This window comes from Molothrus aeneus, chromosome 1 (genome assembly GCF_037042795.1).
Source record: "Molothrus aeneus isolate 106 chromosome 1, BPBGC_Maene_1.0, whole genome shotgun sequence".
Lineage (NCBI taxonomy): Eukaryota > Metazoa > Chordata > Aves > Passeriformes > Icteridae > Molothrus > Molothrus aeneus.
In genome coordinates this window covers 35,437,117-35,450,240 of record NC_089646.1, presented here as the reverse complement: position 1 = coordinate 35,450,240, position 13,124 = coordinate 35,437,117, and the positions used below count along the sequence as shown (strand labels likewise).

The 13,124-nt window shown below is 42.7% G+C and overlaps 1 protein-coding gene across 2 annotated transcripts; it reads left to right on the top strand.

Annotated features, from left to right (window-relative positions):
* Positions 1-388: 388 nt before the first annotated feature.
* On the top strand, positions 389-12,919 carry FKBP14 (FKBP prolyl isomerase 14). 2 transcript variants are annotated; one of them, XR_010784027.1, is made up of 5 exons: positions 389-664; positions 3,380-3,531; positions 6,229-6,356; positions 7,637-8,732; positions 10,600-12,919. XR_010784027.1 is itself a non-coding variant. In XM_066554983.1 (4 exons), exons 1-4 carry the CDS (start codon positions 453-455, stop codon positions 7,793-7,795), a joined length of 651 nt encoding a protein of 216 aa, XP_066411080.1. In that variant the 5' UTR covers positions 389-452; the 3' UTR covers positions 7,796-12,919. The 2 variants fall into 2 exon arrangements, 1 of the variants encoding a protein (XP_066411080.1); XM_066554983.1 differs by having other exon boundaries at positions 7,637-12,919.
* The last annotated feature ends 205 nt before the right edge of the window (positions 12,920-13,124 follow it).

The following is a 13,124-nucleotide window of genomic DNA, read 5'->3' as shown; positions in this document are numbered from 1 at the left end:
GTGAATCGCGGCCCGCGTGACCGGCGGGAGTGAGAGGCGGGCGCGGGGGGCAGGCGCGGAATGCCCAGAGCAGGTGGCCTCCCGCAGCCAATCGGAACGCGCCCTCGCTGCGGCCGCCGCCCAATCAACGGCCGGCAGCGGCCGGCTCTATTGTGCGCGCGCTCCGCGGGGCTGCCCCGCTCGCCGGCGCTCCCGGAGTGCTCGGCCCGCCCACCCCCCTCGGCTGTTCGGGCCTGCCGATTGGATGGGCGGCGAGACGGACGGGGGCCCGCCCCAATGGGCGACAGGTCCTCCTGAGCTCGCCTTGCGGAGAGCCAATCAGCGAGCGCGACGCCGGTGCCGGGCCGTCGGGAGCCGGGGCTGGCAGCGGTGCACGCCGCTGCCACGTCGGACGGAGCGGCCGGGCTCGGGGCGCGGGATGGCGGCGCGGTGAGAGCGGCGAGGCGGTGGCGATGGCGGCGGGGCTGCTGCTGCTGCTCGGCTCTGCCCTGCTGTGCGCGGCGCTGGGCTGCGCGGGCGCGGCGCTGATCCCCCCAGCGCCCGACGTGAAGGTAGAGGTGCTGCACAAGCCTTTCCTCTGCCACCGGAGGACCAAGTGGGGGGACTTGATGCTCGTTCACTACGAGGGCTTCTTGGAGAGGGACGGATCTATGTTTCACTCGACGTAAGTGAGCGGCGCGTCTTCTCCGGGCGAGCTGCTGGCTGAGCTTGCGTGGGGAAATATATATATATATATATATATATATATATGTATGTATATATATATATGTATGTATGTATATGTGTGTGTGTGTGTGTATCTATAGATGTCTGTGTGTGTGTGTATATATATATATGTGTGTGTGTGTGTCTGTGTGTGGATATATATATATATGTATATGTGTATATATGTATATATATCTATAGAATGCCTACAGCTGGACGTGACCTTAAAGATTCCTTGACCCTTCACTAGATCAAGTTGCTCAGAGCAGCCCCTCCCGAGGCGCCTTTGAACGCTGCCCAGGTTGCTCAGAGCCCCATCCAGCCTGGCCTTGAACACCCCCAGGAATGGGCTGTCAACAGCTTCCCTGGGCAGCCTGTTCCAGTGGCTTACCACCCTCACAGTAAGGAACTTCTTTCGAATATCTAATCTGAGCCTGCTCTCACTTTAAAGTCATCATCCCTTGTCCTGTCACTACACAACCTTTTAAAAATTGTCTCTCTCCATCTTTCTTGTAGGCTCCCTTGAGGTACTGGAAAGGTACAATTAGGTCACCCTGGAGCTTTCTCTTTACCAGGCTGAACAATCCCAGTTCTTTCAGCCTTTCCTCATAGAAGAGGTGCTGCTCCATCCCTCCAACAATATATATATATATATATATATATATATGTACACATTTATTTATTTTAATATAGGTCATGCTTTCGTAAATCCAGGCCTCTCACAGGGCTCCACAATCCATCTGCGAATAGCTCTGTGAGGAGCATTTTGTCAGGGGGGAAGTGGTTTTTTGTTTGCTTGGGTTTTTTTACTCCTCCCTCCCCAAATGCCCAAAATCGATGCATGAATGCCTTATTTGTTTTGGGATAAAAGAGCTTAAATAACACTACATAAACTTGTCATTGGGGTCCCTCCCACTGCTACCTGTTCTCAGCAAGTTTGGGGTGAAGCAGTGTCTCACAGTGTGCTGTACAAGATGAACACCAGCAGTAAGGCCACTCTCTTTTCCCAAGGTTGTAAAATAAATCTTACGTAGCGTTTGTTTTCTGGTCAGTCTGTAGGAAGTAGAGCCATGTGGCATTTCTTAAAAGATGGGGATGTTATGCATGGAGCACCTCTCCTGTGTGGAAAGGCTGAGAGAACTGGCACTGTTCAGCCTGGAAAAGAAGAGGCTTTGAGGTGACCTAACTGTGGCTTTGCACTACCTGAAGAAAGATGGAGAGAGACTTTTTGCAAGGGCCTGTAGTGACAAAACAAGGGGGGCAGGGGACGGCTTCAAACTTATATTAGAAAGAAGTTTTTTCTCTGAGGATGGTGAGACACTGGAACAGGCTGCCCAGGGAAGTTGCTGACAACCCCGTTCCTGGAGGTGTTCAAGGCCAGCTTGGATGGGGCCGTGAGAACCTGGTCTAGTTGAAGGTGTGCTCATGGCACAGGAGGCTAGAACTGGATGATCTTTAAGGTCCCTTCCAGTCAAACCATTCTATGATTCTGTTATTTAGGTGCAGATTTTGGTATGTGATCTCAGCGGTTTCATAGGTCTTGTGCTACGCATAAATTTCTCTTTGGTTTCTAAAGCAAGCTGTTAGTTAAAAAATAAAACAAAGTTACATGTGTCCTTCCACTAGCGGCAGCACAATGACAGCTTTTCATTATTCTTTACCTGCCCCCGACCAGACAAGTCAACATACCAGAGCCACAGAAATGCAAATAGGAGGAAGAGCCAGAAATTCGAGGGAGTCTGCTAAGAGCCTGCAACGACTTGCTAATGCTGGATGTCCTGTAAAACATCAACGGAGTGTTAATAGTGGGAGACAGCAAAATATTCAAGTCTCTGCAGGCTGCCTGAAGGCTACTTTTGTATATGAAAAAAAGAAAAGAAAGAAGACAGTTTTGCATGTTTGTGCTCTTGCAGACGATTCAACTAAAATCTCACTAATTTTCTCTTGTAGTTAACCTGCCTCTTTAAAAGGACTTCTAGTGACACACTAAAGTTTTTGCTGCTGACTAACTTCTGTAAGTGTTCTGTTTTCTTCTTAAACACCTCTCCTGCATGACTAGTAAATAGAGCTTTCAAATTTCTTGTCTGTTAGTAGAGTGAAAGTAGTCCGAGTTGTACCATCTGGTTAAATCAGAAAAAGGTCCTGTGTCCCAAGTCTAAAGTTGAATGTTTTGCAAGCAGTTGTTTCTGTATTTTCTAGACTGTTATGTAGTTGCTTTGTTGGGTTTTTTTATTTTCCCCAGTGGCTTCTTTTGAAAGAGATGAGGCTGATGCTTCTGAGCATGTTAAAATGTATATTGCTATGATAACCATGCTGGTCTGTGATTTGCTGTTTACAATGGCTTTGACTGTAAATTTTTAAGAAAATGCCTTTTCTAGTCCAATCAGTTTCCAAGTGGAAGTAGGTGGTCAGGGAAATGGAGATCTGGGTTGGTTAGTGTGGTCATAAATACACAAGGTAAATGTTTTTTATTTCTTTCCACTTCCCAAAGAACCTTGTCATGCAAAGCATAAGTTTTAAAGACTTTGAAAGTGTAGGCCTTTCATTTAGGAGGTGTCAAGGTGCTGAGTGGTGCTGTGTTTTTAACTCTAGATCTACATTATGAGCATATTCCATCAGCCCTCTGTGGAACTTGGTGTTTAAAAATGAAGTCTTTTATTCCTTTCTTTTCCAGTCACAAGCACAACAATGGTCAACCTATGTGGTTTACACTTGGCATAAGGGAAGCTCTCAAAGGCTGGGACAGAGGGTTGAAGGACATGTGTGTGGGAGAGAAACGGAAGCTGACCATTCCACCAGCCCTTGCTTATGGAAAAGAAGGGAAAGGTAAAACATGTGAAGCACTCCCCTTGCTCTAATTGTTTCTAACCTCTGTATTTTACTGTTATTCTTGGCCTAAGAGGTTAGCAAGCTTTCAAGCTTTCCAGGTTGATTCTGTTGAAGAAGAAAAATTGAGGGAGTCAAGTGCTCTTTCTCATAAATTTGTTTCCTGCAGTAATATCCTTCAAGTGGCTGTGTTGTAAATGCAGGGGAAAAAACCCAGAAACTGATGGTAGCTGCTGTGCTGTATGTTCTGAGTGTCTTTTCTGTTAGTGCTGTGCTCAGCAGAAGCACAGCAGAAGCTCAGTGCCCTGCTTTTTCTTTTTGTTTTTTAGTTTGTTTTTTTTCTCCCTTCTTTTACAGTCAAGTGGAGGTGGTTGCTTAGGTAACAGTTGGCTTTTTGGCTGTTGGATCTGGTTTTGTGGTAATACTTCATGAATGTGCATTTGCAAGACTCATTCCTGCTTTCAGGTTTCTTTTAGAACCCTAAGAAACTCCCTGTACTGCTGCCCAGCCAGTTCTTAGATGATACAGTAAGAAGTCACTGTTTATTTCTCCATAAAGGGACATTAATGCTTTCCCTCTTACAGCTATTTTCAGTTTGGGCAGTGGTCCCTGTTATCCACAGTAAGATGTGCATGGGCAGTCATGTTGTCACCTACTGAGAATGCACTGATTGCTGTGCAGACAGATATAAACATCTCAACATCTCTACTACTGAGACTGTTGGGGGCTTTTCCTTTCAAATATTTCCAGATTCCTTTAACAGGAGGGCCAGATTTGGAATATGCAGTTAAGCAAGTGACAGCTTGAATGGTTCTACTTCTGCTTTATGGGATTTGTTTTAGTTAACTTTTTTTTAGCAGGTATTATGAATATTTACGTCATGACAAGAGTTGCAACAAATGACCTACGGTAATGGAAGGTTCCAAAGCAGGAAGGATAAATGTCTAGGAGCATACAGTCCATCCTGCTGCTGTTCTCTCCCATCACTATGAGACTGTTTTGGGAATGAGGACTGTTTGCATGTCTGTGTCTTCTGGCAAGTAGGGCTGCACACAGGCTTAGGGCTCCATATTACCTCATGCCAAGTACTATTCATACCTACAGCACACTTCATACTCTTCTTTATTAAATGTACCCGTTCAACACACATTTTTCTAGAAGCCCTGGTTTATGGTTCAAGATACAGTATTAGAAGTAATCATGTTTCTAGTAGAGAACAGGAACTTTGTGGTTGTCATTCAGTCTTTAGGCAGAGCTCAGCTGTAAATTTTTTCACAAAAAGATGTGAAATGCTGCAGTGCTCATGTAGTCATCACAGGCCTAATTGTTTGATTAATATGTAAAGCACTGTAGTTGTTCTTCAAAGACTTGCAAGCCTCACCTCTGTGTTTAGTGCAAGAAGGTTAAACAGCTAAACACTGCTAACTGCTGTAAGAAATTACTTGCTTTAGGAAGACTGAAGTATTTGAGCATAATTATGTTGCTGTTTTCAAGTGATACCCTTGAAGATGAAATTATTTCATTTTCTTCATACTTTCCTTCAAATGCACATAATTTCACTAGCCTCCCACCTTGGTTGCTTTCTGACTCATCATTTGAGTCAGATGCCTTTTTCTGTAACACTCAAAAAATTACCTGTGTTTCAAACTCTAAACAGGGCACCGTGCCCTGTATTTCCAGAAAATTCTGCACATTTTTTCATCCCAGAAATCTTCAAGCCTGTTTGTTGCTGCAGCTCAGGGTGTATTTAACACCATAGCTCCAAAATGGTAGATGTGGATTATTTTTCCCTGTCTTCTCAAGGCACAGAAATAATTTTTGGGGTGCTGCTGTCCAATATAGGGATATATTTGGTGCTGTTCAACCTGTCTCTGTATAAAGGAGCAAAGTGATGTGCTAAAAGGTCTTTGACAGTAGCTTCGGCCATCAGCATGAGGGCATATCACATCTCTGTCAAAGCCAGTGCCTGCTGATGAACTGATATCCTTGAGGTGTGGTGGCTGGGGAGTGCTCTGTGGCACTGTTAGGAAGTTAGCAGTCTCTTCACCTAGATCAAAAATGATATTGTGGTAACACAGGCCTTGTGATCAGGTTTGGGTACTTGGTTTCTGCTGTGTGTTTGGAAACAGCTCGGTGCTTTGTGCCCTGAGTCCAGAGACTGCTGTGGGAGACCAACATCATCCCTGGCCTTTTTCTGCAAAAGAGCTTTTCCAGTGGCAGAACAGCAGATACAAGGCTGGCAGTACAGAGGAATTTGGGGACTGTTGGGATATCCAGCGTACTAAATTCTCCCTTCCTGCTGCCCTGTAATTAGTCTTGGCTGTAGACTGTCTGACTGTACAGTCTCCTTTACTGTTTTCCAGTTTATCTGGCTCTGGCCATGAAAGAAAAAAGATTCAAGATCATTGTTTGATAAACTTGTGATGGTAATTGCTGAATAAGAGCTTGCATTAACACCTACTACTCCACAAGGAAACAGTTGCATCTAAAGTTGCATTTGTGCTGTAGGGGCTGCTCAGAGTTCAGGCTACAGGCTGACACAGTTGTGTCATCACTGTTTGAGATACTTGTCCTTGCTAGTTCAAACTGCAGGAGGCTTTGAAATGACTGGGCTTGCTGGAACATTGCTCTGATGCATGTGGCTATTGTATGGCATTGAATATATAGTTGGTTTTAACTTTTCTCCATTTTGGGCAGGAAAAATTCCACCTGAGAGCACATTGATTTTCAACATTGACCTTCTAGAAATTAGAAATGGACCAAGGTCTCATGAGTCATTCCAAGAGATGGATCTTAATGATGATTGGAAACTATCCAAGCAAGAGGTGAGTGGGTTATCCTTCTCTTGTGAGCAAATTTAACAGGATGGGAGAGTGGAAAAGAATGCACACTGGAAAGAGAGTGGAAAATCTATGCTACACTGCTCTGACCCTTGTATCCTAGTGAAAATTCTGGACTGGAGGTTCAAAAGGAGCCTTGGTAAGCTGAGGATAGACATGTGACTCATGTGCTGCATGCTTGTGGAAGACTTGGATAAAGTAAAGCATCTTAGAAATAAAACCAGACTTCAGGGCTTTTTGGATTTAATTGCTGATTTATTAATAAACTGGGATTTCTTCTGCTGTAGGGCAATCCTATTTCATTGTGAAGGACATGTATTCAGCATTATTCACCATCTGTTTGCCTCTCATTTTCAAACTTCTGCTTTTTCAGCAAAAGTGATCCATGAGAATCTAGTGTAAACCACTGAGTTCTTTTTGATTTGGGTCTGGCACCAGTTTACCAGACTCAGAAGGCTAATTAATAATATGTATGTATCAGAAAGTCTGGGTGTGTAATGTCTGCATATTAGGAATGTAAGCATTAGCCCTAACAAATCCCAGAGACTGAAGTGACTAAAACAGACCTGAAATGTGGCCCATGGTTCTTATACAAGTGGTATCTGTTTAATAGATCAATATGTTGGTATTAAAATTTTTGTAGAAGGCTCTGTGATTCAGAACACTTGGGATCTCCATAGTAAAACCTTAAAAACTTATTAAAAGCAATCTGATGTTGTTGAAAACACTGCTTGCCATTACTATCTAGCTTAATGTAAGTAAGTGTTCCAGTGTTTAAAACCTGCCTTGAGTTTAAAATTCTTAAAAAATCCTTGCATCTTTAAAAATTTTGAGATATCTAGAAATCTTTTAATGTATTTCCCATTGGGGCAGTAAACACTGAGATTGTGGAGTATATATCTGGAGTGGCTGTTTACATGTACTGGGTTTTCAGGGTGCTAGAATGTGGGAAAGCTGTCTCTGACCAATTGGTAGCTAATAACTTCTGCCCAGCTATTTTTACTTTACTGTATAGACATCAGAAGACATGCTGTCCTGACTCATTTTTTGAGTCAGATACCATAAAGGTATGGCAACAGCTTTGCTAGTTTTACTGTCACTTGAATCACTAAAGACCCTTCATTCAAAGAGACTGCAGAATCAGTTAGACAAGTATTATGCTGTTATCTAATACCACCATCCTGAGCATAGCATCCCTCTGTTATGCTGCAGAAATCAACTCTTTCATAAGTCTGACAATGTTCACTCTCACCTTTGTCTAACAGGTGAAAATTTACTTGAAGAAAGAATTTGAAAAGCATGGAGCAGTGGTAAATGACACCCAGCATGATGCTTTGGTTGAAGACATATTTGATAAAGAGGATGAAGACAGTGACGGGTTTATATCTGCAAGGGAATTCACGTACAAGCATGATGAGCTGTAGAAAGAAAAGAGTGGCATAATTTTTTTGGACACAAATAGCAGTGACTTAGACTGTCTGGTTCTCCTGTCATCTTAATTCTGTGCTTTGGAATTGACAATTGCTGTTGGCAGAGAAACACTTTGTTTATATAAAAGAGAATTTCTGTTCGTTATGTACAAATATTTTAAACTGTTTTAAAGTGTGAAAATGTTCCTCCTCTTACACAGCGAAGACTTGCACATCAGTGTTTTAAAGTTTTGTATTAAATTATTTTTCAGAAATGAAACAAACTTTCCATTTATCATTCATTATGAAAATCAAAATTCAGTTCAGTGACTTTCTGTGATTTGTTTGCGTGCCAAGATCACTTTCAGCAGCTACCTTACATATTACTTGTAGTCTGTGGCCTAATTTCTTGACCTTCCTTCTTGAGTGTCACTGCTTAAAAAGCAGTTTGCTGACCTTGGGTTTTTTTCCTGCAGATTTTCAAAAGATGTAGTACAAGGCATCAGCATCTCTCTATATGGCTGAGAAACTGATACAAAGCTGAATGAGAAAAATGACTATCATGTGCTGATTTGCCCTTCTAAAGGGAGAATGTTACCACCCACGCCAATAATTGTCTGCATTTTTCATTAAATTTTGTGAACAAAGCAGGAGTTAAATGTCAGACTTTCACTTCTACTGCCAGCAACATTCTAGGAAACATCTGTAATTTGGAAAGCAGCAAGTTGTGCTGCAGTGCAGAGGTGGTGTCCTTTAAATGTACAGACACATTTGTTTTGAAACTCAGACTTGGCATTCATCAGAAGAGCTCATACCTTTCTCTCACAGCTTGAGGGGGATCTTGAGCAGAATGTTACAAGTCTGAAGTTTTTCCTCTTTTCAGAAGAGAGCATACTGACAGGAAGATCAGTATGGTCTGAAGAACAGTTTCCATGGACTTGTCTGCAGCTGTGTGAGTAGCAGAACTTGTTTCATTGTCCCTTTGCGGCATTTTTCACAAGTAGCACACAAGCGATACGAATTTTCAATTAAAAAGTGAATTTTTAGGAAAAAAAGAGGTGTTAAGGTAAGTGCTATGGTGCTGTGTCTTTATAGAGGTGGAGATCATTAGGATTTCAAACACAAAATTGGAGTTGAAAGATCTTTCTGGAGAAGAGATATTTTACAATTGTCCATGGTTTCTTAAATGAGAGGGCAAGGTATCTCAGGGACAGAATTTATCCTGACATCATTAACATATGGGTCTATGAACACAGCATTGTACTTGGAAATCATTGCCCAAAGTCATGTAAGGATGCACAACAAATCCAGTTGTGTGAAAGTGAGATTTCTGCATTGCACTAACCCCTAACTACTGCAGACTGCATTCCAGGCTCTCGGTGCTGTAGGTGTGTTAGATGTTTCCCTGCCACCTAGTGTTGCAGCTGAGGACTAGAGGACTGCTTCCTTGAACAGCTCAGCTGCAGAGGGGTGTGCAGAGAGGCCTGTCAATAGTGACAATTGAGGGGAGAAGAAAAGTTGTGAGGGTATGCAGTGCTGGGCTGCTCTGTTTTGGTTTTCTTCCAGCATCTTAGATTTTGTGGGTAATGTTCTAAGTGACAGGAATTGCAATCATGTATTTTGTTTTCAGTAACCTTAGGTCTTTTTCCTCAGTGATGCCATGTGCTTTTCTTGAACCCAATAAAATTTTTACTTCTAATGCTGTGAGTTTCAGTAAAATAGTGAAGGAAAATGCTTCCCTTCTGTTTTAGGCTCATTTCCTGCCTTTATTCTTTTATTGTGAAGAAATCATGAATAGTCACTACCTATTTAGCGGTTCTTACTGCTCATGGTTCTGTCTGTTGATATTTTTTTCTCATCACTTACAAAAAATCAAGCTTGCCTGACTTCAGTTTGCCCAAGGGTAGTTGCATGTTCTGTGCTGGCTGTCTTGATTTCCCCTGCAGTCACCAGAGCATTGGGCACCTGGGGCAGCTCACTGCATGTGTGTTTATCTTGTGTTGAGACAGCTGCCTTACCAAATAGAGTCCTTCTCTGTTGACTCTGTGGGGAACCTAGACAATTACAGCCTAGGCCAAGGGAGGATAACAGGATATGAAGTTGATCTTTATGCCAGTCTTGCCTAGATGTGGGGACTGGCAGGTACTCAACCGACTGAAGGGGAAATACTGTGTGTGTGTGTGCTGCTGGGAAGAGCAGAACTGAGGCTTGCATTGGGTCTGAGAGGGCTTTAGATCATTGTTTGCAGTGTTTAGCACATTCTCAAAACATCTGGCTGGGGAATGAAAGCATAAAAGCATGGAATAAAATTTGCCCATGTTACTGACCTAATTCATTAAAGGGTAAGATTAAATAATGGAGTGCCAATATGTGACTCCAGTAAGGGCCAGTTGTTTCTTTTGTATTAAATGGGAGTTTATAGTCAGTGACTGCTGTGAAATGTACATAGGCATAATCTTCTGCTTGGATTTTTAAAGCATTTCATAAAAATAACTTTCAGTGAACATACAGTTATTTGTTAATGCCAGCAGAGTGTTAAAGCTGCAAGACCAAGATGCCTTATTTGGTGTTGTGTTTAGGTTTATGCCAAATGAAGAGTATGGTTTTTCTTAGTAATTTGTTTGAGAGCTGTGTTAAATTCTGAAGTTGATCTGAAAATGTTTTTTTTTAAGTGCAGATTCAGCAGCAGATTTGAGAAGTCACTTCAACTTGATTATTATTTGCTACCATTAAGTCCTCCTGTGAAGATGAAAGGCTTTCTTAGGTAGAAATAGCACTGCCTGTTTTAACCTCAATTGCATTTGCTTGTTAATCCACAGAACAAACTGCTGCAGTGCCAGCAGGAGCCAGCCAGCAACCTGCAGGACACCAGAGGCAGGCAGCTCCCTGTCCTCTGAAGTGGGGAGGAATATTGGAACTTCAGTGGCACTCAGGAACATTTTGGTGGCTTGTGTATGAAGTGTGAGGTGTATTCCCCCTGAAGAAACAAACCCTCACTGCATATCTGTAAAACATGGCACTTGAAATGGGGAGAGGGTTCAAAACAGACCACTTTCCTTCTGCATCCTATAGCCTTCTTCAAACATTTCTTGTTGGTTTGTGGTTATTTTGGAAAATATATGGTGATGTTTTTTAGAACTGCAGCCTGTCATTCACAGCCAGTACCTAACAATTACAGTGGGAGTTGCTGCCTTCTGTAGGTACAGAAGCAGCCTTCAGAGCACATTTTATTTGAAAATTCTTGATAAGCAATGCAGTGACACAAGAAAGCTTTTGGCAAAGCTTCAGGAATGGTGCTTTAGTCTGAAATGTTTTTTAAAGTTTTCTTTTTTGAGATAAACTGACAAGGCAAACAGAATGAATCACTTTATTTGATCTTAAATCTTTTCAGTAACTTATGTCATAGAATTATAGAATCATTTATATTGGAAAAGACCCTTAAGTTCATCCAATCCAACTGTTAACCCAGCACTGCCAAGTCCACCACTCAGTCATGTCTGAGTGCCCCAGCTAAATGTCCTTTGAATACCTGCAGGTGTTTCAGTGGTTCCTCCACCATATTCCTGGGTCACCTCTCCTAATGCTTTACAACCCTTTACATGAAGAAATTTTTCCTAAAATCCAAATTAAACCTCCCCTGGTACAACTTGAGGATGTTTCCTTTTGTCCTGTGCCTTGTTACTTGGGAGAAAAGCCCTACCCTCACCTTGCTCATAACCTCTTGTCAGGCAGCTGTAGAGAGTGAAAAGGTTTGCCCCCCTCTGCCTCCTTTCCTCTGGGCTAAACACTCCCAACTCTCTCAGCCTCTCCCTGTCAGACTTGTGCTCCAGACCCTTGAGCAGCTTCATCCCCTTTTCTGGATGCACTCCAGCACTTCAGTGTCTTCTCAAGAGAGGCTGAAAACTGGACACAGGGTTTGAGCTGCAGCCTCACCAGTGTCGAGTGCATGGGGACAATCACTGCCCTGGTCCTGCTGGCCACACTACTGCTGATACAGGTCAGGATGCCATGGGCCTTCTTGGCCACCAGGGCATACATTGGCTCATGTTCAGCTGCTGTAAACCAGCATCCCCAGGTCCTTTTCCTCCAGGCAGCTTTCCAGCCACTCTGCCCCAGCCTGTAGCACTGTCTGGGGATGATGTGACCCAGCACTTGGGGGTTGAACCTCATTCAGTTGGACTCAGCCCATTGATCCAGCCTGTCCAGATCCCTCTGTAGAGCATGTCCTTGTGGTGCCAGGAACATCCCAAGCATAGAGTGTGTTTTGGTATTATGGTGAGTATGATATGTTAGAGAGTCATAAAGTTGCAGTGTTAAGTACATATTGAACAAATTGCTGCCAGAATTTCTTCTTCGTGATATCTTGAATGACAGTGATACATAGTTGGTTTCCTGAGTACTTGTATGTAAAAAATAGGTTGTACAGGTCAACCCTTAAATTACCTTTGTTGTAGGTGTTCCCCACATCCCATCCTTTATCCTGTTAGATACAAGGTGTTCTATCCCTTGATCCAGAAATCTAGTTTCAGATGCAGGTGAGCACCACCAGGATTGGGAAGGCTCACTGCTTTGAGGCATTCTGAGAAAAGACACAAAGCAGGGAAAATGTCAGAGAGAGTGGGATTATGTAGAGGGATGTGAGAAATGCAAAAAGATTTTCTTTCCTGGGTCCTTTGGCATCTGGTTAGTTGGAAGAAAGAGCACTGGCAGCCACTGTTGTAGGGACTGCAAGTAATAAGGCTAGTTCCTGTTTTGACTTTGATTAGAGCTGCTTTGGACAGTTCCTATATGGAATTTAAGGCAAAATTTAAATTCATACTTCCAAGGCTTGTTAAAGAGTTTTCAGAATGGTATGTTGAGTTTACTTCTTGAAAATACATTGGCCTCATCATAGAGTTTTTGCAAAAACCCCCAAAACACAGACTGAAACACACTACCCCAAACCCCTTAATTTGTCTTCAATGCTGAATTGTTTTTGATAACAGGAAATAGATCAAAACTGCTTATATTTGTATAATCCTGGATAATTTTAGCTTCTCTTGAAAGTTAATCGTAATGCTTACATTCTGTGTCCTAGTTTTCTCCTGGTTCATAGGAAAAACAACTCTCTGACAAAATAAAGATCTTTCTTTAGCTATACTGCTTCTGTTTTCATGCCTGTGCTTGATTATGTCAACAGTTTCACACAAGAAATATAATTGACAATCTCAGTGGGAGGCTGTATAGGGACAAGAACTTGGTTATCATCTCTTCCAGCCTGGAGGGGATTCAGATGGAGGCTCCTACTGCATCACATTTCTTCCTCCTGGGAATTTTTGTTCCAAAAAGAGGTTGGTTTAGCTAG